The 26059-nt window shown below is 39.5% G+C and overlaps 2 protein-coding genes across 5 annotated transcripts in view; one reads left to right on the forward strand and one right to left on the reverse strand.

Annotated features, from left to right (window-relative positions):
* The first annotated feature begins 274 nt into the window (after window positions 1-274).
* On the forward strand, window positions 275-12493 carry faxdc2 (fatty acid hydroxylase domain containing 2). Its single transcript, XM_061055439.1, has 9 exons — window positions 275-406; window positions 1985-2019; window positions 4389-4486; window positions 5737-5840; window positions 6639-6760; window positions 8913-9118; window positions 9773-9878; window positions 10199-10365; window positions 11209-12493. Exons 1-9 carry the CDS (start codon window positions 382-384, stop codon window positions 11363-11365), a joined length of 1020 nt encoding a protein of 339 aa, XP_060911422.1. The 5' UTR covers window positions 275-381; the 3' UTR covers window positions 11366-12493.
* A 166-nt stretch (window positions 12494-12659) lies between these two features.
* Window positions 12660-26059, reverse strand: part of larp1 (La ribonucleoprotein 1, translational regulator) — a 50872-nt gene continuing 37472 nt past the window's right edge. For all 4 annotated transcript variants that reach the window (XM_061055438.1, XM_061055435.1, XM_061055434.1 and 1 more), the window contains 14 exons: window positions 25544-25706; window positions 24388-24532; window positions 23720-23894; window positions 22490-22671; window positions 21768-21866; window positions 21052-21378; window positions 18860-18983; window positions 17862-18067; window positions 17605-17711; window positions 17198-17355; window positions 16921-17065; window positions 16603-16712; window positions 16377-16504; window positions 12660-16225 (listed from right to left, as the gene is read on the reverse strand). In XM_061055438.1, the coding sequence (XP_060911421.1) occupies window positions 16013-16225; window positions 16377-16504; window positions 16603-16712; window positions 16921-17065; window positions 17198-17355; window positions 17605-17711; window positions 17862-18067; window positions 18860-18983; window positions 21052-21378; window positions 21768-21866; window positions 22490-22671; window positions 23720-23894; window positions 24388-24532; window positions 25544-25706 (2282 nt within the window). In that variant the 3' untranslated portion in view covers window positions 12660-16012. The remainder of the gene's footprint in view (window positions 16226-16376; window positions 16505-16602; window positions 16713-16920; window positions 17066-17197; window positions 17356-17604; window positions 17712-17861; window positions 18068-18859; window positions 18984-21051; window positions 21379-21767; window positions 21867-22489; window positions 22672-23719; window positions 23895-24387; window positions 24533-25543; window positions 25707-26059) is intronic.

Consider the following 26059-nt stretch of genomic DNA (forward strand, 5'->3'; position numbering starts at 1 on the left):
CTAATTAAACCCTCAAAATCAGTATTTATATTCTTCAATAGTGGAGGGTCCAAAGTATTCTAAGCTCATTTATTACCCAGATGTTCTTTACCCCCTCTATCAAGTCTTGTAAAACCACCGCAGCGACCACCCTCGCTGAGTTTCAACCTTCACCTGGATACATGTGGACTGGAGAGGAAAAACAACATCCTCACATCAGAGCCCAGCAACCGCTACTTCCGGATACGGCTTGAGTCGGTTTAATATTTACAGTCTATGGTCAGCTGACGACGAATCATCCAATCAGAAGTCGTTCACTGTTGTAAATACTCGGGCCAGTTCATGTGCGTGTCTGTCCAAAAGTCAGCAGCGCCGACAGAGCAAAGAAAACCGTGAGAAGAGATGACGGTCGAGACCAGAGTCAGCGGTAAGTCCGTGATTTATCCAATAATAGTCAGTTTCTGATAATAATAAATATGTTGTTTGACATATTTCGGAATGACTGAACCAACGACCTAAAAACAAAGCAGTGGATATTTGTGCAGGTGATATTTTCACTGGAGGGAAGAATAGTTGCTCAATGCTTTGTTTACCTTCAGAAAAAGTAACTTCTTAATGATTTTCATATAATATTTCTATATTAACACGTGGAACATTAATGTGACTGCCCAAATGATTGCTTTCACTATGCATTGATTGACAGAGAATTTAATTAGGCTGTATTTCATCAACAAAAACGACAATAATTTAATTCACTTTGAGTCTGAAACGTTATTATATATATATATACATATCTTATAACGCATTGACTGAGATAACTAGTGTTGGTCATACCAAGTCTAAAAACATTTAGCCTAAAGAAAATCTAGGCCTATGTAACAATTTAAAAAAAATCGTATGAAAACATTAAAATCGGTGTATTTTACTTTACTTTACTGATCAAGATTTTTGTTTGTTTGTTAATTTCCTCTTTTTATGATGTGAGAGAATTTACAGCATGACCTTTAAAAATACTCTTCTTTATGCTATGTCTGTCTGATATGGGTTATCCGCCCATCCATCTATCCATTCATTCCCCCCGCAAAAAAAGAAAGATCAATTCGTACAACGATTTCTTAACCTCCATTTAAAGGTGAGCTCCACTCAAGAGGATAATTTAAACATGCCTCAATTACATTATTTTGCAGTGCAAAGTTAAAATATCCAACTAATAAGCCAATCACATTTTTGAGAGCAGGGGGGCTTCAATATCAATTTGGTGTTCTTCTATATTCTGTTTGTTGTGTTCTTTCCCATAACCCTCTACAAAGTCAGAGACACAGTCGATGTAGGTCAGATTTTTATCCCCAAGTATTCAACTGAAAAAGTGCTCACTATGAAAAGCAAAGGATTGCAATAGGATTATACATAATCCTGCAGCTGTAAATTTTGCTCTGGGCTTCACAGCACTGTGATGATTATTTTACTGTGGGAATCAAAGGTGCAGGAACTTTAGACTGTTTCATTAGGCTACTTCACATCTTTGAAAATCTCAGGCAGAGTTTTATTGGTTTGTTATCAAATGTTACAAAGTGTGTGTGTCTTTGTAAGCCTTATAAGTGAGACATTTGAGTAATTGTCATACACTTTGGGATATTTTAAACTTGATCTTAATGCATATGAGGACAAAAAAAGTTTTTAATGATCCTGTTTTTATTTTTGCAAACCAGCTAGGGCCAGGCTAGCTGTCTTTAAAAATACACAAACAATGACTCTGTCATCTTCTGATGTCATCATCCATTTAAATATTGCTGTAACTATATCTATATCTAACTATATATATATATATAGTTAGATATATATCAGACACCTAAAGCTCATAACACAACATCTGTCTTTGTCTTTTGTTCAAATATGTTCTTTACTCTTCAAAAGCAAGGACTTTTTCAACACATGAATTCATTCTTGTTTTATAAAACTGAAAATGTCTCACTACCCAAGTCTATTTTTTATATTTTATTTACAGACCCAAGGGGAGCTGCCAAAACAAGCAGCAGACAGGTAAGAACAACCTTACTCATGATTAGATAATACAAGGTAGACTATCCACACACACACACACACACACACACACACACACACACACACACACACACACATACTATTAACTGATATATATATATATATAAACAATATATGTTATTGTCATATCTATTTAAATGTCTCCTGGTGACCTGCAATCAGACCTAAGATCCTTGGATCCTTTTTTATAAATCACTCTAATTATTTTCAGTATCTCTGGAGAATTTGAAATCACTTTATCAAAGGCCCAAACAATCTTTTGGGGGACTATTTGTTTATTTTTTGGGCATGACATTTTAAATAAGTCTATCAGCAGAGATTGGCACATGATGTCTTCAGAAAAACTGCATGGATCAAACCTCTAACTTTAAAAAGTGTGTGATTCCCTTTAACCTCAGAGGACCTGTTATATAAACCTGCTGTGATTGGACTTGTCTCACCCACACCCTGACTTCTTTTTTTTTGGCATTGGCGCTCAGTGACAAGTGTCCTGATTGCCGTGTTGTTCTCTGGGACAAGTCTGACCTGACAGGTTACATTTTTTTATCCTAACACAAACGTACAGTATAGCGCCCTGCAGGGAACAAAGGAGAGATAGCAATTATGGATTACACAAGTGAGCATCAGGCATGATGAGGAGGATTTTGATGAGCAGAGTTAACGTAAAGTAGACTGAGGTTACATTTTAGCATTTTCTCTGTTTTAAGAGACAAGCTTATCAATAAGTAACATAAGTACATGAGTAAAAATTCTCATGAGTTTGGATATACAAGTATGCGTTGGTGTATTTTCCCGTGAGCTCTGATAGTTTGATGGTGTGAAAATGTTTTTTTTTTTCTTTTAAATGAACAACTGAGTCCTGAGAGCAGCGTGACATTTGTCCCACATTGTTCCCTCTGTTGCCATGGCGTTGCAGAGGGTCAGCCTGGGTAAAATCTGGCATTTTTAGAAGGTTTGGTGAATGTGACATCAATCCCTGGATTTAATTCCCGCTGAGTGAACTGATCCAGTTTTTTCTCAGTGTGGCTGCCTCACATTTAGCCTTTCCCTAAATGCAGTGGACTTCACAGACTTTGGTATCCGTATGTTTTAGTGTTATTAGATATTAGAAAAATGTACATCTGGATCATCTAAGTGATTCTAATTCAGCTCTAAGTCAGTCTAGAAACATACATTTTCTTGATGACACATTTTATATCACAAAGGTGTATGATTAGATTTGAATCTGACTGTAGTTTACTGTATCAGCCCTGTCTGAACAACAAACAGGAACACTGCACTAAAACAACAGGCCTTGTTGTGTCGACAGATATGACACTAGAGCTTAATATCCAAGCTTGAGATTTGAATAGGATTATCATTACAGATCAAATTATATTAATTCAGTAATTATAGAAGAATACTAACTTTGGAACAAGACAAAACTAGCTAAAAATAAAGTGATTTAATGTAAAATGTCATTCACCTCCTCGCTCTAACAGAATTCAATCCGCCTGGATTCTGGTCTGGCCAATCACAGTCATTTTTCTGATATGGGATGGGTCAAGGTGACAAGTTAATCCAATATCCTTCGATTATTGAACAAGCTGTATGGTAGTTGATGTTTCTTATATAGTGAGTAAACCACCAAATCCTGTCATCCTGTCAAAAACAAGGGCTGCAAGTAACAATTGTTTATGTTACTGATAAACATGCTGATTATTTCCAGGATCCATTGATAAAATGTTGGACATTTGGGACACAGCAAATACTCAGCAAATCGTCTTATAATAAGCTCTAACAAGCCAATGTTTGACACGGACATGCTGATCTTCTGTTTACTATGCTGGACATGTCCATATTAGCCAAATTCACATTCACAAATTAGTTCAGGCCTCCAGCCTGCAAACAACCGTACAACTCATTTTTTGTCTTTAAATCCATTTTTAAGAATTCTTATTTGATCAACACTGAAACACATTCCAGCCTAATATTTTTTTCATTGTGGATATTGCCTAAGAAACACAGGAACAGATTGAGAGGCTTTTCTGTTTTTCTCCTGCTGCCTCATGTACTCTACTCTTCAGTCTCTCTCTCCCCTTCACGCTTGATCATATCAATGCAGTCCCATTGTGCTGGATGCCTCTGATCAACACAGGAGCCATTCAGAACTAAATAGACGTAAAAAGCCAGAGGTCTGTCATCCTCTTGAAAAGACGCTCACAGTCTCTCTGCTGTTTCAGGGAAATTTCTACACCATGAGATGTTTCTGTGGGAAATGCTTATTTAGCAAAATATCATGAGATTGCACAGCATCCTCACAGTAACAGAGACCTTTATGCACAGTTGTTGTTTTTTTTTCCACACAGGAGGGCCCTGGAGGGCTTTGGGACTCTGTGAAAAAAACTGCGGTTGTCATCGGATCTGGAATCTTATTCTTGGCCGCTTTCGGCAACTCACTGACATGGTAGGTTTTTCTTAGAAGATACAGTTGAACGGTGCAACAAAGCAAATGCCCATCATAAAAAGAACCTTAGAGGACACAAGGGATAGGATAGTATCAACGGTTATTTCAACAATACACAGTAACAACAGACTGGTGAAGCAGGGTTATGAACAGATGGTCTGACCAGGGTTAAATTCTAGTCTATTCAGATCATGAAGGCTCTTGTTTTACAGCCACATGTGTGTGAGTCAACATGTCGTAAAACCCAACACCCACTATTATTTCTACTCAGGTCTCACATCATTGTAATTGCTACTGTAAAAAAAACAACAAAGAATCATGAATAAGTAGCCTGAAATAATATGCTATTGAATGAAAATTACTTTTTGGAATCTGAGTCTCAGATATGTGAAAACAAACGTCATAATACAAAAACATAAAACAAGCATTCCTAGTGATAGGCCCATTACGTAGCTGCTTTAGGGTGGCTTTATATCTGTGTAAACGGGTTGAACACATTCTCTATTCGCTCAAATTTTCCTTTTGGGTCAGGCTTGAACTGGTGTGCTTTACTTAAGTCAGTCAATGCTGACCCCAAATTTAAAGCATATAGGATCAAACAATAATCTAACAGCACATGAGGTAACAAGACTTTGTAGAAGTGGGTTTGACATTACATAAGATTTCATGATATGACACAGAATAGGCATATGACATGTTGAGGTATTTATCCAGGGTGTCATCAAGTCACAGGGGATTTTGTTTTGTTTTGGGCGATCTGTTGGTCGGGATGTAGTTGGATATTTGCTGAGTGTTCAGTTTGATGGTTGGGGTAAGAAGAGGGTCTTGCTAGATAGTGACTTCAGTGTTTTTTAGGAAGTTAGTTTGGCATTATTAGGGTTAGTAATAGGTTTAATGATTCTTTAAGAATTTCTATTTAGGGGCCTTAGTTCACCTGGCCCATGCACAGAGGCTGTAGTTCTCTGATTGGGTGACTCGGGGTTCGAATCGGACCTGTTGCTCCTTTCCCGCATGGCATTCCCCACTTTCCTTTTCCCCAATTTCAGACTCTATCCACAGTCCTGTCTCTCCAATAAAGCACAAAAGCCGAAAAAAATGTTTTTTTGAACTCTGATGCAAAAGTGGATAATTGTTTGATTTGTTTCAACAGAGGACAGAATGAATAATACACAAGATGATAACAATCTGCTGTTACTGTGTAAGAATATGTTTTTGTGAGATTGACACGAGTCAATAATTTTTTCCTCCAGGCATCTTCAGAGATTTTGGGGCGCGTCTGGAGATTTCTGGCAGAACTTGTGGACGAAGCTGTTTGTGATGTTTGAGGGTCACGACGCTACTCTGTTCTATTTGGGTAAGAAATAAAAACTGGTTTGTTTTGTGTCATGAATGGTCAAATGTTCTTTAGAAGAACATCAAACAACAAACATACTGTTACTGACAGTTCATAACAAAGCGTGCTTCTCAGGCTAAATCAAGCCCAATGACCTGTTCACTACATGATAAGAGATGGAATGATCTGCTTTGTATAAAACACACTTTGTATTGTGTAACACGTAGAGATTTATTAACTGGAACTCTCTAACCTTTCCTTTTCTTTCTTATTTAAACAATTGCCCACCACAGCTAGAGGAACTCTTCAGTAGTACAAATCAAATATTTAATGTCATTTTTCATGAGACACAAACAGGACTTTAATTTCAGAAGAGTATTTTTACTGGTATCTGCATCATAGTAAATATAAAGTCTTTGTAGCATTGAGAGCAGCTTTTCTCTTCTGCAAATCAATTTATTACCTCCAGTGATGACTTAGTCAATTTTATGATGCCGCCATGACGTTGTTATTGTTATGTCATCACGTGTTTTTTCTTTTTTTGCTGTTTTGGACATGTGAAAGTTTATCGTAACATGAGATAATCAAAGTAGTTTGTTATCTGCTGCCAGTCCAAAATCATATGATAAGACAGAATAACAAGATGGTGCAGGTAACAGTTTGGGCCTTTTTTTCCCAAAGTAATTATATTTTTATGTATCAATGGAAATTGAAGTCATACAGCAAGTCGTACAAAGTGCAATATAAATCTGTTATCATGTATCAAGTTTGAGACAAAGTGATCAAATCTCTGACAGTAGTCGTGTTTATCCTCCACAGGGACCATGTTGCTCCCCACTCTGGCATTCTGGGGGTCCAACGGTCTGCTTCTGCTGGTGGACACCACCGGTAAACCCTCCTTCATCACTCGATACCGCATCCAGGTGGACAAGAACAGCCCGGTATGTGATTTGGCCAAGCTTTTTTTTTTTTTTTTTCTTAACCCAAAGTTAGTATCAGCAAATATTTTTGCATAAAGAAGGAGTGGAAAACTTAAGACCAAAAAAATATATATATATGTATAAATAGTCCAGGTCCAGGCACTCGGTGCAGACCCTGAAGCAAGCTGATACTGTGGTGTATTTTAATGTTTGTAGCCCAATTTATTGATTTCTTTATATAGATTATTCCTTCATCCTACTATTCCTTCTATTCTTCCCACATTATTTGCTCAGTTTGAATACTTTTCTGTCCTATTTGTTTTTATTTATTTGTATATTGTTTCATCTATTCCTTTAATTCAGCAACAAATCTTGGTGCTTTAGTCCTTAACCGTCTGTAAAAAAGATTTTCATGTCGACATCAGTCTTCCCTAATAAACCAAAGCACTGCTGTTCTTCAAATCTCTTTGTAACTTATAACATAAGCCCAGTTTAGAGCGGAGGAACTTTCCCCCAGAACTGTGGTCTTTTTGAAGAACTACGTGCGTTTTGAGCCAATCTACTCGGTTAGTTCTTGGGTACACAATCTACCCCTGATAAGCGACCCTGCTAGGGGTCATGCACCTTTCAACGGTCTAGGGACTTTTTTTTTGGGGGGGGGGGGGGCTGCAGTGTCTGCAGGGCTGAACGTGTTACTGATGTATGATTGTGAATACAGGCTCACACATGCAGGATGTTGCTCAGAGAGGCTGATCTGTCATGTCCACCTGTCCGTCTGACCAAAGTCCTCTACCTGTGTCTGATAAACTCGTGTTGATGGACAGCAGAGAGATAAACGCTGACATTACTGATAACTAGGGTTAGAAGGTCCCTCTATATATGCAATCACGTTATTGATGATCCTTTTGAAGTTATTTAAAAGAGGACACAGTGCACAGGAAGTTCATGCTCATGGATGGAATCAAAATATCTCAGGTCAGCGTTAGATTGCTAGATATCAGTAATGCACATATCCTGGATCATCCTAAAAACATAGTTTACAGTTTGGTATGTTTATGACCTTTACTGGGTTTATCACATTTAAGCAGTGAAATAACATTGTCCTTGTGTTATGCCCATGATCTTATATCAGACACAATAAATCTTTATACCACCAATGATGATCTAATCTGCTGCTTGTCCAGTTGGTCCGTCACATTGAGACGAGATAGCCAGGCCTTGTGACCAAGAATAACTGTGTGTGCTCTTGGTCATAAACAAATGAAAGGGTGTGATGCTGCTGTCGAGCAACGAGACAATGAAGGAACCACTGGCCTTAGACTTAACAAACAATCATGTGAATGATTTGAGAAACGTGTCAAAACCCTTCACCATTCTTCAAACAGCGTTTTATTTTCAAGAATTAAAAGACATTTTCAGAAAATGAAACCAACAATATATAGAGGCTTTCTACCCTTATTATGGGAGTTATCCAAAGCACAAAAAATTAAATATAATTCTTAAAAAAAGATATATTTGAAAAACATGCTGTGCTGTTCATAGGCACAGTCCATGTGGAAAATGATGTATCTCTAATATAAGTTTAATTAATTTTTGATTATTCCTTCTTTAATGTTCATTTTATCTTTGCTACGTAAGCTAAATAAACGATTGAAAACTTAAACTTTGTTATAGTTCATCACAAAGCTGCACATTAACAAACTGTAATATTAATCAGATACAGTAGTTAAACACTGAGGGCCACCATTTTCTTCACACTAAGTACTTTAACTATTGATGGTCTGGACTTCACTCATAGCATGTTCAGAGTGTACTGATACTTTACGTGAAGTCAGTTATTTCATCATTTAGTCTTTTTATTCATAAAAGTGTGAATAGAAGTGTTCCGTGAATGAAGCAAAGTTGACTAAAGGCAAATAACTTCAATGTGTAAAGATACCTGGACAATAAAGCCGAGTCTGCATTCTTCTTTTTAATGACATGTGATTTTAAAAATATATAGAAAGCTATAATAAGTGTAAATCAAGTTCAGATGACATGAACCAGGAGTAGAACACCACAATGTCTGGACCATTCCTGGGAAGTCTATATCTATAAGCTACACCTGGAGGAACTCTGTTCAAATGACTGTATGACTTTGATACATTCAATAAAGACCATCCGTATCACTCAGGTGGATCCAGCTAAGCTGAGCCGTGCGGTGAGGAATGTCATCTTCAACCAGGTGTTCATCTCGATGCCCATGGTGATAGCAGTTTACCACCTGATGAAGCTGAGAGGAAACCCCTGTGGTCCTGAGCTGCCCACCTTTCACTGGGCCCTGATGGAGCTGGCCATGTTCTCCATGTTGGAGGAAATTATGTTTTATTATTCACACAGGTAAAATTAAACAACTCTGCTTTTTCTTTTTTTTAATGTCTCACGAGAAAGAATTCTGCTCAGTCAGTCCTAGGCATCATTTCTTTAAAGGACACCACAGCACTTCTTCAGCGTCAGTCCTTATTGGAAACTAAAATCTACACATTACTGCCATCTAGTGGAGAGAGTACGGATGTATGGAAATGCTACACATTCAACAGTTTATTCATCAATTATAAAGAGCCTCAGCTGTACTTTGTGAAAGGGCTAATCAGCAAATGTTGTTTTTAGAAGATCCAAAGTGCCATATCAAAAGGATAAATATTTATACCTGCTAAAATGTTTGAATTGTCGTCAGCATTCCAAAGTTATTTTGAAACTCAATGTTTGAATGCTAAGTAAAAGAGAATACCTGACTCTGTGTCCATGATTAGGTTGCATGCACACATTATCATGCTATTAATCGTTAACATGTTAAGATGCTAAAATAAAATAAATGAACTTGATAAGTCTCAGCATTTTAGCTTGCTAATGCTAGCATTAAGGTAGATGCACCTATGTGCCTAAATTCAGCCTGGCAGACTTTCAGTGTTTTTACATTAATTGGTTAAAACATATCAATGAATGACTGGATAGTGACTGTTTTCTTTTAACCCTTTTCTTCTTTGCTCTCAGGCTGTTCCACAGTCCCAGCCTCTATAAGCATTTCCACAAACAGCACCACGAGTGGACCGCTCCCATCGGAATCGTCGCCATCTATGCTCATCCTCTGGAGCATGTGGTGAGTAACCTCTTACACTTCCTTACATTTAATGTTCAGCTGCATTTGAACCTTGTTGTCTTATTCTCAGAGTCCATTTGTGAATACATTAAAAAATTCATGAAGCCATGAGGGCACTTGCTGGGACAATTGACTGAAGCAACTCAAATCTTTCACAAGAATAGATCATAAAGACCCCAAACAATGTAAAAAGAATGAAAGTGCAAACTTTGAATAATACCAGGATTACTCTTCTAATCTTCTCTGTTTCTTACTGTCACCCCTCAACATGTTTTCCTTTGTCCATGAAAGCCTGTTTTAATTTTCCTCTTTGCTGTCAGATCTCCAACATGCTTCCAGTGGTGTTGGGTCCAGTGATCCTGGGCTCCCACCTCTCCACCACCTCCATGTGGTACTGTCTGGCTTTTATCAGCACCACCATCTCCCACTGTGGATACCACCTCCCCTTCCTGCCCTCGCCCGAGTTCCATGACTTCCACCACCTAAAGTGAGTGTATCTCTGTCCACTTGACCAAAATGTGTTCTTAATTTGATTTAATGGAGTTCATATTCAACTTGTGAACTTGTCTTTTATTATTAAAACCCCAGGATTGTATCAGTTAGTTTATTTAAACCTGTTTTTGTTAGTGTGTGAATTCAGTACATTTTCTCCTCTATTTCTTGTTCACGGTAAAATAACTGATGTCTTGTGTGAAGAACTTTGAACAGCCTTGATCCTGTATGTGCTGTACAAATGAACTGGCCTTGCCTATAGTGATAAATCATTTCCTGTATACATGAAACATATTCAATATTGAATATTTAGTTGCAACACAATTCTGATTAATATGAGTTTGAGCTCATCATCAAGAAAACATATTCTACAAAAGGGAAATTATAAGGCTGGACAGATATCACAAAAGACCAAAAACAACATTTCATTTATCTCTGGCTTTCAGCCTTTTATTAAAATGTAAATAATTTAAAAGTCATATGTATATCATTTCATTTGAACTAAAGTTTTTTTTTTTCAATCATTTCTCAACACAGTTGTCTGTAGTCATTGGCAAATGTTACTCACATAGAAAATAATTAATGTGCTGGAAGACTTTTTTCAGCTGCAGATTAATACAAATGTGTATTTAGAAAATAATAGAGAAAAGACATTTCACAGACAATACTTGACAATACTAGGATTGATTGTTGTTGGTCTTTTAATGAATGGGATTCTAGTCTTGATTACTTTAAGGGACCATGTGACCTCTGTTCATTCTAAATGATATAATTTATCATTGTGATTTAAAATTCCAGTTTGTCAATAATTGTCACCATTATGCCGTCCCGGTCTCAGGTTTAATCAGTGTTTCGGGGTCTTTGGCGTGTTGGATCGGCTTCATGGCACCGACACCAAATTCAGGCAGACCAAGCAGTATGAACGCCACACCCTCCTCACCAGCCTCACCCCTCTGAACGAGAGCGTCCCTGACACACCCAAGAAGGGCCAATGAGTACCTTTGACAACAGGCCCACACCTCCTCACGTCTGGGATCAGTTTGTGTTCAATCATCAATGACTCTTAATATTTTAATCCAGACCATGTTTCAGACTGAGAGTGTCTGAAAGAGTTTGAATATTTTAGATCCACATCTTGTTTTTGCACTTTATGAAACATTCAGATTTCATGGAGTTGTTTTGTTGTTGGTTTGTTTGGCCTTCATGTTCACAGAGTGTCTGCCACTGAGGTTCTTTTTAACCAAGTTTCCTCCCATCATCCCATTCATGGATGGTCATATACACAATCAGTCAGTAGTTGAAGGTTATTCTCCAGTAACACTTTATGATTATGTGTGGCCTTAGTTAGTGTGGCGTTTATGGAAGCTACATTTAATACAAAATTGACCATCACATATTTACTCCTGATATATTAAGTCTGTGGATGGTTATTCTAAATATTTACAAGGTGTTAGTATTAAAAGGGATTTTATGTCTTTGATTACAAGAATTCTAATTTTAGATTTTAGGCAAATCAAATTTCAGGAAAGACACAAGGACTCCGTTTGTAGTAACAATTGGTGAATGAAGGTAAAAAGAATTGGGGGGGGGCGCATTTGTAGCATCTGAAATGTAGGGAGATTTGTGTGAGAGAAGGTATTAATGCTTTACAGCTTCTGACAATTCTGAACAGCAGCGCCACAGCTGATTCATTCAGATATATGTCCCCTGGTAAATTCATATTTATGCAGATGTAGAGGTGATGCAGATGTTGATCATCTACGAGATCCGACAGATGTGTAATTTGATAACCACTAAATCACATGTTCTCACTTTTCTTACTCTAAGCTTTAATGTAGGTGGAGTCTTTTTGTTGTCATAATTTTTACACATTTTGTATTTTACATCATGTGTAGTAACAGCACTTCCAAAGCTCAACAGTACAGACTCTTCTGATGCGTTCACTCTCTGCTCATTCAGAAGAGACTCTTGCACTTATGAGTGAATGTATGAGAGTATATATTAGAGGAGGCCTCTGAGAGTGTTGTATAATAAGACATGAATGTTGAGAAAGAATTGTCCTACTGTGATTGATGTAATGCTCAGACTGGACTGTTTAATAATAAAAACATTTGAAGAATAAACATGCATAGTTTAATATTTTCTATGTCTGCACACAAATAAGAGACCTTTTTATGTCTCTTACTGCCACATGTATACTACTTCATTATCCTTTAACTGAATACATTGGTACTTGAGTTAAATCACAGTTAAATCTCTTACACAACAGAAATAATCACGCACACACCGTTGTTTGAGGTTTTTTTGTCCGTTTTGTGGTTTTTTTCTTTATTAAGGAAAAGCATAATTACTACAAATTACAAATAACACTAATAGCGAATCACATCAGCCTACAAAGCAGATATTATGAATATTAAATGTTATAATACAAGATCTCATTCAAGTATTTTACATTTTTCCATTTTATATATTTTTTTGTTCCTTTTTTCCTCATTTTCATCTTTTTTTCCTCATGACAAGCCTAGGATATTGTAATGCAATGAACTATTGTAATGGTTCATATACAGTTATATCTTATTCATATGGCTTTATGGAATTTTGTCCTTTTTTTCAGTCTCTAGACATCATAACCAGCCATATTCCTCTACACAACATCACAAACCCCAGCAGGGATCTTTCTCCGTTTCTCTTCCTCTTGACTTTTTATGCTCCTCCCTCCATTTCCTCGTCCATTACTCATCACTCTGGTGTCCGGCCTGCTGCCCAAGTCCGTGTTAAACTGACAAACGGAGACGATGCCCCACAGAGTTTGTTTGGACAGCTAGCAGCAATTCTTTGCTGATAGAGAAGGCTGAAAACTCCCACAACACCTGAACCCCCCATACGTCCAGTGACAGGTTGTGATCACATTAGAGGGAGGGATCATGTGACTGTCATAGGAAGACGGCCCCCTAGAGGCAGCCTGCCGTATCTGCAGCCACACACACACACAACAGCGGACCCATTCGAAGGCTTCGCTGGTTTTTGGGAAATGAACAAGTTTTTCTTTTCTGGATATTTTGTAGCTCTTATTTGTCCATCTTTAATCCTCCAGTAAACACGTTTGATGCATCATCAGTTAGCCTCTGTTAATGATCCAAATCTCCCTGAAGATAAAACCAACAGAACATAACAGAAAACAAGTACAGCTTTGCTTTGCATTTTCATGTTTCCAACTATTCTGGATTTAGAGAAAAACTGAAGAACACTGACAGGACACTCTGCTGGAAAATCAACCAACAGGCTGAACTTTTTTTTTTACAGAAAATGGGGGAAAAAAAACAGTTTCACCTCAAAAAACTGTCAGGCTTCATGTCATGTGACTGTGCTATTTCACAGTAAAACTCATCACTCAGAGGCAACAAACATCCAAGTATGACAACAGAAAGTAGTGGGTCATTTCATCTGGACCTCCGGATGTGTATTAAGACTTTTGTTTCAGAATATTGTGAACTTTAGTTCAATTTAAACCCCAAATTGTCGTTTCTATGCATTCTTGCATTTGCAGTTGTAGTGTCAACAGAAAACCTGGTGGATTTAGATGAAACTAAAGTTTCACTCGATGTCAAGAGTTGGTTGGAAATGCTGCTCTCATCTTAGAAAAAAAAACATTCTTTGAAAACAGAAAAAGGAGAAATTGAGCTGTGATTTCAAAGTGAAACACAGATTGGTATTTTGACGCCCTGATGTCGACTTTCCCTTTTGTGTTGTGAATCGTGTCCCCTGTTTCTGAAATCCACAGAGGGTTTTTCAAACAGCCTGACACAAACCTGACCTCCATTGTAACAACAACAACAATGCTAGAAACACTGCAAATTGAAATTAAAAGCATTTAAAGATAATCATGAGATCATTAAAAAAAAGTTAGAGTACATACACATGTAAGGCAAATATATAATCTGGTCTATAAACAAAAACAAGTAGCAGGGAGCTGTAATCATGTCTCTTCATCTGTCAAATTCACATTAACATCAGTGGAGGAAAAGGAATCACTTCTGTCTGATATCACCAGAATGATCAAGATTGAAATCATCCGCATGGTTGACAGAAGGACATCTGAACGGGAAAGAGTGGAAACAAACAATCCAGCCAAGAGGCATGAAATGTATTTGTGTTTTGTGTTGAGCTTGCTCATGCTGCTACATCCGTACCTGCGTGCCACTACAGCTGTCAGTGTCCGTGCCTGTTACTGATGTGTGTGAAAAAGGAAGAGGTGGCTGGGTCAGCCTGGGCCTCAAACACATTTTCAGTTTAACGGTGAAGTCGAAGGCCAAATGTCTGGTCCTCGCCGGCGTCTCCACCCAGAGCACCCACAATTGAGAACGACGCTTCTTCAAGTAATCCAGATTGATGATTCCAGTACTGATCTCCACTGTCGTCAACTGATGGATGGATGTGGAAAGGATGGATGAACGGATGGATGCAGCTTTCAGACAGGAGGGAGGCGCAGAGGGGAGAGAGAAAGTCAGGAAACCCAAAGGGGAGATCATCGGGGGGGGGGGGGGGGGAATTCTCCCTTCCTAAATGAACCCCACTTAAGCTTTGTCTTTTTTTTCCAGGGGGGGAAAGATGACAAACTTCATCAAAAAGTTATGTGTTTCAGCACAAAAAGCCACAACTTGCAAAAAACAGGGAAGAATTACAGGACTTGTAACAGACTGATGACACTTGGAAGACAGTTCAGAAAATGTGACGGAGGGAGTGAGGGGAATTGGAGGGGGGCAGTTTGGCAGACAGATCACCACTTAGAGGCCCCCGGTGGGCATGGAGAGCAGATATATGGGTGATCTCAATGCTGTACACTGGACAAGAAGGTGGCGGCACAAGTTAGAAGCAGTAAAACCATTAAAATAAGGCAACTTTCAATCAGCGTGTCCGTACTGAGGGGTGTGTACGAGTCTTTTTTTTCCTATATGTTTTTTCATTTGGCTCTTTATTGTTCTCCCCCTCAAAGTCCAGTAAATCAAATATTTTCAATTTTCAGCCCCATAACTGAGAGCGTTGCGGGCTCTGAGGATGGAAATGCCAGTCGCTCGGTTCAAACCGCTTTGGTCCGGTTGGATGTCAGGAGCAGCTCGACCTCCAGGGCAGACTTTAAGAAGCTCAGTGTCCTTCAAACTATTTTCAGGCCTTTAAACGCACCACATGCTGAAAAAATGATAATCATTAAACTGAGATCTGGGCGAGGAGGCGGAAATCTTTCAGCCAGCAGGACACTGAAGATCAAACAGGGGGCCAAAGTGATAGAGAGGGGGGTCGACATGAAAATTTTAAAATAAAAAAATAAAAAGGAGAGGAAATCATTACTCAATGGTCCACTGTGTGAACTGAGATGATTTGTAAAAGAAAAAAAGTGTTTGACACCTCCTCCGTTCTTTGCCTCATAAAGACAAAAAGGTCATTTTTTTCTCAAAAAGAAAAAAGAATTTAAACTTATTGAAAACCTTAATTATTTGTCTTCATCTAAATCAAAATTGTGGGGAAAATTTATTTTTCATGCTTTGATGACGAGCGGGACGCCCCCTCCCCCTCCTGCTGCAGAGAGAGCCAGCGACTTGCAGATGATGTTGAGTCAATCCGTGTTGGTCTGCATGTTTGTTGAGTTACTTTAGTGTCTTGGCATCTGGTGCGGGGTCAGCAGCTGGGGCGAGGGCTTTCTGGCTGGTGGGTTTGGCATCATCCTTGGCTGCGAGGGGGGCAGGGCTGGGGCCGGAGCTGGCCTGGCTGTGGGGCCGGCTGGAGTTCTGAGAGGGATGCCGGCGGCGACCGTCCCCGCTGGATGAGTGTCTCCTGCGACCTCCTTCCTCCATTGGGGGCTGGAAGCACAAAACACACAAAAACAGAGGAGATGAGATGATTTCAAAGCACAATAAGAAAAACATTTGCTTTTTGTTTTCCAAACTATTAAGACAGCTTGGAATACATTCGGTGGAGTGAAAAACTCCTTGACCAACTTCAGTGACTCACATCAATTCTGAAATCTTCCAGACGTTTAAACTTGCTCAGGTACTCCTGCAGTTTGGGGTCGATCTCCAGAGTCTTGGCTTTAGAGTATTTGAGGTAGGCCCAGAACTTCTCTAGTCCATAAAGTTGACCTGAGTAGAGAGAGAGAGGTTACATGTAGAAAGTGGTGAGGATGAAGGTGCTTCCTCTCAGCTCAGATAAGTATCTGTGGGGTCTTCTGTTTTCTCACCAGCCTCGTAGTCTTTCATGGTCTCCTCCTGGAAGTCCTTAAAGATGTCTGGCCTGAACTTCCTCTCTAGACCGTAGCTGTAGTACCTGAACAGGCACTCCAGACCGTACCTGCAACAAAAACACGTTGACAAATCAGAGAATAAAGCTCTGAGGAACATAGTACAAGTTGTAACACCCCAGTTAATATATTCTAACAATAATTAGGCCTAAAACTAAATACAAAAAAACTAGGTATGTTCCCATCGATTGGCCATAGATTTTTATCCTCTGATAATCATCACTAAATGATCTGATCAAACACTCTGCCATCTCTTACCTGTATCCTTCTTTCCCGTCCTCGACCACGAGCTGTCTGAACTCTTCGTACATCTTTCTGTTAAAGTGATCTCGCAGGAAAAACGACCAGAAGCGGAAGAGCGTGTTCATCTCCTGTGATTGGCCGATTCCCAGCCGCTTCCTCTCTGTAATTGGTTGAAAGAAAACAACAGGGTTATTTAAAAAACAGTTTGATACTGCAGTCTCAGATCAGGAAAGCAATAAGCTCAACAGACACAAGTCTTGAAAAGAAAGATTTTAAGAAATGGTGCATGTACCGTTTAGGCAGCGTCGGCGGTACTTGTGGTAAACATGTTGCGTGAAGCCGTTCTCCTTGAGCAGCTCGTGTGACGGGTGCTGGAACTTAGGGAGGGACTGAGGCGTGCATCCGATGTTTCCAAGGACAGGAGTGCCCTCTGAAGGGCTGGCGTTTGAGCTGAGAGGGAACAGAGAGAAATCAACATTAAATATTAGAAAGTCAAAATGACGCTTTATAGTCCACAAAAGTATATTCAAAGTTTTTCTGTTTGTAGAACTAACAGATACATTCACACAGAAATATATATTTTTTTAATAGATAAAAAATTAGCTGTTACAATATTTGATTTAGAAAACTTGTGAAGCTGTCCAACAAAAAGCAGTGTTGTCCTCCTCTGAAGGAGGCGAGCAGAGCAGCGAGTCTCACCTGACAGAGGCCGTGCGGGATCGATGCTCTCTGGAGTCCATCACCCAGCCGACGTGACACTCCATGGGGGGATTGGAGCTGTGTCTGGTCTTCCTCTTTCTGGGCGTCTGATAGGTAACAAAGAAAATTAGTTTGATACTTCATGTCAAGTTTTTTGTGTTTTTTTTAATGATTCCGTTCTTAAAAGAAGTTATAGTATCACAAAAAGAGACATTTCCTTCAAAATGTGCTTCAGGCCTCACAGCAGACAATCTTACCTTGGCATCTACAGGCCGACTTTCCTTCACCACCGGGTAGAAGCGCGGCGTCATGGTGGAGTCCTTTCGGTGAGGTGTGCGAGGCGTGCGGGGCGTCCGGGCACTGCGGTAGTTGGGCGAGTCAGGCACGGTAGTCGGGAGCGAGCGTGCTATCGATGACGGCTCGGGGGCACCGAAGAGTTTGTTCGCCAGAGCGTCTGTGGGGACTGAAGAGGAGAGAGCAGTTATTAGCTGAGAAGAAGAAAAATGTCTACGACTCCTCAAACCTAGAGACTTCAAAAGATACGCTTCACTTTTGATCCTGAAATAAAAACGCTGTCAGTGCTCTAACAGCATCATATATTTCTAAGTGTGCAAACAGAGGCTGAAGTCTCTCGGCTGATGATGAATGAAAGTGAGCAGTTAAAACATTACCATTTCAACAGAACAGCTGAAGCAGCATGCTGCTCGTCAGTATAATCAACATCTTTAAACTACTTTTTAAAGATGCATCTGATGTCAGCTGTAATTTAAAAATTAACAAGATTACTAAAAGAGAGAGTGTGTCATGATATAGAACTAACACTCAGTGATTGATTTTTATTTTAAACTTCTTGTTTTGACAACCAATGTTAAAAAAAAATGGCGTGTCTTCTAATGCTTGTTCGAAGGGTTAACTCAGACAATCACATCGAGCACCAAAACATTTCAACAGTGCTTCAGGTCATTTTTGCTCTGTCGCTGAAAAAGACATTTTTGAAATAACACAAGGTGTTGGACTGAGCGGAGGTATGTATGATGAAATGTAGACAGGAAAATATTGATTGATGAATAGAAATATCAGAACAACCCTCTTCATTCTGAGTGTATACGTCTACTACAATAGTTGTTATTTTTTGAACTCGTAATATTTCTGAGAATTCTGTCTTTTTCTTCTTTTTTAAAAAAAATCAGATAGCTGATAAAAAAAAGTCTGTTATATAAAAACAAGTCTGCTCTTAGTGTTTTTGTATCCTTACTTTGTTGGGGTCGAGGGGGGCCTGGGGGGACTTCCTGGTTAGGGTCCACAGGGGGTTCAGGGGTGAGGCAGTCAAACTCTTCACGGCTGATCAGGTGGACCTTCTTGAAGTTCTCCACCTCTTGCTGTAAACAGGAGAAACACGGGTGTTAACATGAGGACAGAGATGGGAGAATTTCAAAAAGGGGAGCCAGAAGATTTGTTGATGACACAATCTACCTGTAAACATGTCAAAATGTGCCATGGGGGCGACAGTGCACTTACTGAAAAGCAAGAATTTCCGACATGAGACACGTTGCGTAATAAAAAAATGTACACTCTTCTCCTGAATGAATACATTAGCAGTAAAAAGTCAATAAAAATCGCCTGGAATATAAACAACAGACCTTATCTGCAGTAATCTGGAGATTGAGATGCAGCAGCAAAACATGGCTGCCAGAAACACTTTTTTCACCCTCATGTTGACGTCTCCTTTACTGTTGTGACAGCGACACAGCGACCCGCTGGCTTACATCAACACAAACCCTGAATTTTCTACCAGTGACCACCTTCTGATAACAAAACAGCTCCTGCTCCTCCTACAACAGCAGCTACTCAATTTGAAATTTAGCTCCAAACACAAAATAAGTGCAGTGTAAAACGCTCAAAATGGTTTCCTATAGACCCTGTTTAGTGACTCACACTCTTCCCCTCACTCCTCCAAGTCTCCTCAGATCTGTGAGCGTCCATCTTTGTCTCCCCCTGCAGCCCGTCACTTCGACCCCTCAGGTCGGGGCTGTGTGTGTGAGGTTTATTTATAAAAAAAAAGAAAGAAAAAAAGCACACCCTGTTCCACACACAACTGGATGTGTGCTGGTGAGCACGTGAAGGTCTCACAATGAACTCAACAATGCTACAATGGACAGCAGTGACAACAAAAACAAAACAAACTTTGTTTCCATATCCAGAAACAACTCTAACTGAAGAATAAATCCAAACATCATCTGGCCTTAGGCAGAAAAAGCTCCAGTGTGAGACCCGCATCTAATGTGGAAGTTGTTAGAAGAGTTACATAGAGTTGTGTACGACCACGTTTGATTCTTTTTTTACTGTCAGGTTCATTTCCAGACTAATGTGAGCTTAAAACTCTGCACTGCACTTGTAGACAGCCGTGTTGATTCCTTGTTTTATTCACAGGTGAGCGCACATGACTCACATTGTTCACAGCTCAAATCTGCAGATAGACGTGCCCAGACCCTAAACCTTTTTGAGATATTATAAAACAGAAAGAGGAACGTTCTACCTGAAGCAACAAAAATAATGATTGCGGAGTTGGGACCGATAATACAGATGATGATCACATCCCCCTTTGCTAGCAAACATTGACATGATTTGTTTGATTGTCTTAGATTTTTTTATTAAGGGGGGCTAAACCTTAGAACTTCAGTAAATAATAGGAGTGAATTGTACTAAAAACTGTGAACTTTAATCTCCCTTAACTTAGCTGGGTACAAATAGTTTTTTTTCTTTTTTTAAGGCAAAGGCCATCTTGATGACATCACAGGATGTGCCCGTCAGTAAATTTATGAGTAAGATGAAGTTGAGTAAGAAGAAATGACCACTGAAGATTAAGGTCATTTTGTTAAATTGAGAAAGACAACCTTACTTCAACAATGTATAGACTAAAATAAATCACCTAGGTCGATATTGGTGTTTGAAAAATCCTCTCCTTTAGGGCAACAGTAGCCATCTTGCTTTTTTGTGTTTAACATGTTTGAGGTGTTTACAGCTTTGGGTCAGTGACTACACACACATATTTGTTAGCTTGCGATTCATTTAGGATGGCTCTTAAAAGGTATAATAAAGACTTTCTCTTCAAACCAAATCACACAATGATTTAGCTGAAAGCTGGCTGATATTCTTTAATGATTTCAGAGCATCCTTCAAATCTGACATTTTAAGGATGCAAAGGGGGCTGCTAGTGAATTCTTAAATTTATATTTTGAGAACCACAGTAACAGCCACTACAGCTTTTCATCGCACTGAAATGCAGACAGTAAGAAAAACCAAAAAAGTGTGACTCCGACCGGGCAGCAGCGTGGCCTACAGAGAGCTATATATTGGGTGTGCTATAACCTCAGCAGTACTTTTCAATGCAAACAGAACCTTATTATAAATAATCATCTGTAGATGAACCCTGACAAATGCCCTCACCTTGATGGTGGCATACTCTGGCTCATACGTGTCATCCCACAGGTCCTGTTCATAGTAGAAGAGCCCATCGTTGATCACTTTGACCAGCTCAGTGCTCAGCTTAGAGCGTGATGTGTGGTGTCCCGTGCGGTCGCCCCCTGGGTGCTTCCTCAGGTAGGGTGGCGTCTGCGTCACGATCAGGATCTTGTTGACGTCGTGGTCATCGATCTCTCCGTCTGTTTCCTCATCTGACCAATCTGTGAAGGTGTTACGACGCCCGTCCATCTGCTCCATCTCCTCGTCGAACATGAAGTCGAGCTCCTCTGGCTCGTCCGGCTCTGCTCCACCCTGAAGAGAGAAAATTCAATATTAAAGAAAAATACATTTTAGATGGATTACATATTTCACTGTTGAGAACCTGGAATGACAAAGTTTAAGTTGAAAAAAGTATGAAGATTAAAATTGAAGCCAAATGTGCAACATATTTTAAAGAAAAACACACAAAAACCACCAAATATAATCTGGTTCGGGCTTTTCAGATGTATAAAAATGCTGCTTTTCTCTATAAATATAAAAATCAGGTATTGGGGTTCTGTCTGCTGTTCACATAGCTATTAGCCAAAATAGTCTTTAACATCCTGAAAAGAGTTGAGAATCAGTAGCTGCAGTTCTAAAAAGAGCACAGACAGACTTGTAGTTCAAAGTAAGAGAAGTCTTGTGACATCTTTCTCACTCACCTTATTTCCCGGCGTAGCAGGGGAAGGCGAGGGGCCCGACTTGGGGACTGGGGAGCGAGCAGATTCCTCTTTATCCTTCTGCTGCTGCAACGAGGGGGCCTTCATCAGTCAATCAACACCAACACAGGGGGAGGAGGAGGAGGAGGAGCAAACGAAGGAGTAGAAGGAAATAGTCAGTATAGAAAGAATGAATGGATGCCAAAAAGAATTCAAGAATTAAACAAGTGAACAGTAAAATGATTCACTTGTTTTTGTTTGTGATAGGGTGGTGAGTGTTTCAACATCAACCCAAAGTCTACTCCAGTTTAAATTTGTACACTTTGAGTTGAACTTTTTTTCAATTACTTGTCCAGTCATGTTACTTAAATATAAAAAGTCCCACATTTTGAAGAGTCATAGAAGACGTATATAGTTGATTAGCTCAGTATTGTAATCTACACCATATCAAACAGTCTAGAAGCAGGTCATTGGCGAACGTATATAAAATGTCGGTATTATAATTGTTATCACGACTACATGATAACCGGACCAAATGTGGGAAATCCCTTCCGTCCCTCCTATAGGTAAGAATGTCATCAAAGGGATTTCATTTTTTTTCAACAGTTGTTAAATCAAATGACATCAATCTATGTCTTTAAAGCAACTTTTGTTTCTGCTTGCAGACGTTCACAAGGCATCAAGGGTCACCCATGATGGCATGAACGAGAGGCTCTGAATTTCACCTTCTCTGCGCTGGCCTTTGGTCTGGCCGGGGAGGGTCTGGGCCTCTTCTTCACCTCAATCCAGGACTCAGAGTCCAGGTCTGGGAGGCTAGCGGAGAGGCCCTTGGGCATCGTCTTGAGGTTGGAGATGTCTGATTCAGTCTTGTTCTGGTGCTTCTTCGGCGTGGACATCCTGGGGGAGCCTGAAGCAAAGACACAGGGTCAGAGGGAACAATTGATATAACAGTACGTATGGCAAAGGTTTGATTTCATCAGTGTGTGAATGGGTAGGTGTGGCCTGTGGTGTTAAAGCACTTTGAGTAGTCAGAAGACTAGAAAAGTGCTATATAAGCTCAAGTCCATTTATAGTTTTACCAGATCTGTGTAACAGAGGTAAGATACGTTAAATATTGCTAAATGTGAACTAGCGGGAGTAAGTAAACAGAAATGAGGATTGGACCAAGTAGGGAACCTCTGAGGACACCACGGGGGATTGGCACACAGCTAGGTGGGACAATAGTTGGTTAAAGAATACTTTTTCAAGGACTTTTGAAGTTAAAGGGAGTTTGGAGATCAGTCTATAAATATTGAGAACTTTAGGTTCTACATTCGTGGCTGGAAAACTGCAGTTACAATGAATGGGGAACATGACTGCTTTCCAGAGAGCTAGTGATAATTGAGAGAATGCAGGGGCCAATGGCATCTGTAATTTCCTTAAGGAGATTCGTACGAATTATGTCTGAACGGCAGATCTTCATAAAAGACATTATATGATGAAGTTCTACTATGTGATCTTGGGGAAAGCACTGACGTGTTCCCTGAGAGAATGGATAGATTATTAACAGTTGGACTTATGCTAGCTCTGATGCCAGACACCTTCTCACTGAAGAACTACAGAAATTCCAGACATTTCAAAACAAATGCATCCAAGCAGGAGGTGGAGGGGGCAGAGGTGACCGAGTGGAAAGCACTGGACAGTACCCTGGGATTATGGCAGTTGTTGTCAATGATATATGAAAATGATGTAGTGGCCATGGTAATGTTTGAGCATTGTCCAAAGAGATTGTTTAAAACTTCTAGCCCAGTGAGAAAAGGAGTCAAATAAGTTTGAATTTCACAAATAACGCTAAAACATATTTAAACTGGATCAAATGAGCAAACACAGAGCTGTCAAACACCTACGACAGATAAATGATTGACTTCGACTATCATCTTTAGAGAGGACAGTTTTCAGTTTGACTCGTCTCTTACCTCTGGGCTCCTCTGTAGGCTGCCTGGGGACAAACTCGGGGCAGTTGATGAGTTGGGAGAAGTCGGTGTGTGTTTGGTTCAGCATGGCCAGGCCAGGCAGAGGCCACTTCTCTGGATCCACTTTCCGACGGATCTTCATGTCGATCACTTCCACTTCTTTACTGTCCTTCAAAGCCTGAACGAAGGAATGAAGGTTTAATTCAACGACCATAATAACGGAATAACATTATAACACACTCTCTATTCAAAAAAGACACAAAGAAATTAATTTATTAAGTTTTAGTTTTCAAATTGTTTTCAAAGAAATTACATTGAAATCATCTTTGATTTGAAAATGGGACATTTCTTTATTTAAAGTTAGACTGAGACAGACTTGCTTATAAATTAAATCCTCATCCTTGTAAAAAAAAAGTTTGACATTTTGAACAGCTACTGAAGCTTAAGTAGCTCTTCAATGTTTACATGAGATACAGACTGTGCAGACAGGATTTAAGCGTCTCATCATTTCTGTTAAACAGACAACTATTCCCTTAATTTAACTCAATTCAATTTTATGTAGAAAATAGTTTGTCTGACTCTGCTATAGAAATTATGGTTGGATTACATTTCTTTTTTTCACTGGTCACTTGGTTGAGATCAAATCAGAGAGTCAAAGAAAGCATGCTGACCTCTAGAATGACGTTGACGTCAGTGGTGAGGGCCTGCACTCTGTGGAAACTGGCGACAAGTGCGACAGGTAGGAAGCCCTCCGCATCCATCTTCCTCCTCAGGAAGAAGTCTCTCTCCAAGTTGTCCAAGCTGAAGTAGTACTCACTAGAGGGAAGAGAAACAGTCATAAAACAGAAGAGGGAGAGTGATCAAAATAACTGCTACTTAAGAAATCAGCACCCTCTGGTCTAAGTTTGGAGGGACCAAAACACAAATGGGGGAAAAAGAAAAGACAATGAAGACAAAAGAGAAGCTGCTGCTAGAAACTGCCGCATTATAAAAAAAACCCTAACCCTAATAAAGTTCCATATACATTCTCTGGAACCCCTAATCTAAAACAAAGTATTTGTCAGAGAAAGTGTCTGAGTAGTTTAAACTGAAGGTGGCTCTTGTGCACACAATCAGGAAACTGGGTTTGGTTCCCTCAATTGGGTGTCACAAAAAACTACCGTTCCACCCACAGCGTCTGCCTACAAAAAAAGAGAATAGAAAACTCACACTGCGAGAGCCTAATTTAGCCTTTTCATAAAAGCACTGCATTCCTGAGAATTTCCTTCAATGTTTGGGATGAGCTGCATGTGTGAACACAAATGGCCATATCAGTAGCTATTTACCGTACAGTTCATCAATCGTTTTTAATCAAATGACTAGAATTATGTTAGCTTTATTATGTGCAAAAAAAGCAAATTAGAGCTTCTACTAGAATTGCATTTATACCTCTAAATCATGTTGTATGGCAGCATAATGGAGAATCTACAAACACAGTGACAGACAATGTGTCCCAGTAAAAATCTGATCCCTGGTCCATGGAGAAAATTCAGTTGAAGACTTTAACACCTTTTAAGGCTCATAGTGCCCGTGCCAAAACTCAGAAGAGGAACAGTAAAAGAAAATATTTGAATAAGCTGTCCTCCTCAGTGTGCCCAACAATGTAGTGAATAGTTCATCTTTTTTTTGTTATTTCTGAGATCAGAGCTGTAAAAGTTCTCTCCATTGTGTTTGAGTCAGAGAAGAGACATGAGGAGCTCATCATATCTACAGAACATCTGACCTGCTGCTGAGAAAACCCCTCCTGTGGGTTTTTTTTTTTAGTATGTAAGGGAGAACTGTACTCACATCTGCCTCTTGATGTAGTCCTTCAGCAGGTCCTGGTCCACAGAGTACATGTCATTGCTGCTCATGTTGTCGTAGTAATAGGTCACCGTGTTGCCGAACTTCTGGCCGTACGCGCTGTCTTTCACGTCGTAGGACTTGTAGCCGTAGTGGTAGTCATAGTGGCCTTTAAAAGGAAAGAAGCACAGAGTTGGATGGAGGGTCAGAGACTTAGAACAGGTCCTCTAAACCCATTTAAAAAGGGGATACAGGCATATTAGAAGCTTCTGTATTTCTGGTTTTATTCTATTCAAACAAAGAAAAAACATTTAACGCCATAAAATTTAAAGCAGACTTAACAGTTAAACATAAATACATTCTGTCTTTGTCAGTTATTACTGTTTAAGTGTCCTGAGTAATGGTAACAGAAGCACACACGTGAGAGGCGAGTAAATATGTTTACTTTCTACCCTGAGCATTTCTCCAAAGCTGCTCAAAGTTAATGAGTACATAAGGAGATGAGAGGGACGGAAAACTGGA

Source organism: Labrus mixtus, chromosome 14 (assembly GCF_963584025.1).
Source record: "Labrus mixtus chromosome 14, fLabMix1.1, whole genome shotgun sequence".
NCBI classification, from domain to species: domain Eukaryota; kingdom Metazoa; phylum Chordata; class Actinopteri; order Labriformes; family Labridae; genus Labrus; species Labrus mixtus.

What these genes read in the sequence shown, in the direction of transcription:
- faxdc2 (XM_061055439.1), top strand. Translation starts at nt 382, where the DNA reads ATGACGGTCGAGACCAGAGTCAGCG. An exon ending in CCAAAACAAGCAGCAGACAG is followed by an intron (nt 2,020 to 4,388) that starts GTAAGAACAACC and finishes TTTTCCACACAG; the next exon opens with GAGGGCCCTGGAGGGCTTTG. An exon ending in CATGACTTCCACCACCTAAA is followed by an intron (nt 10,366 to 11,208) that starts GTGAGTGTATCT and finishes TCCCGGTCTCAG; the next exon opens with GTTTAATCAGTGTTTCGGGG.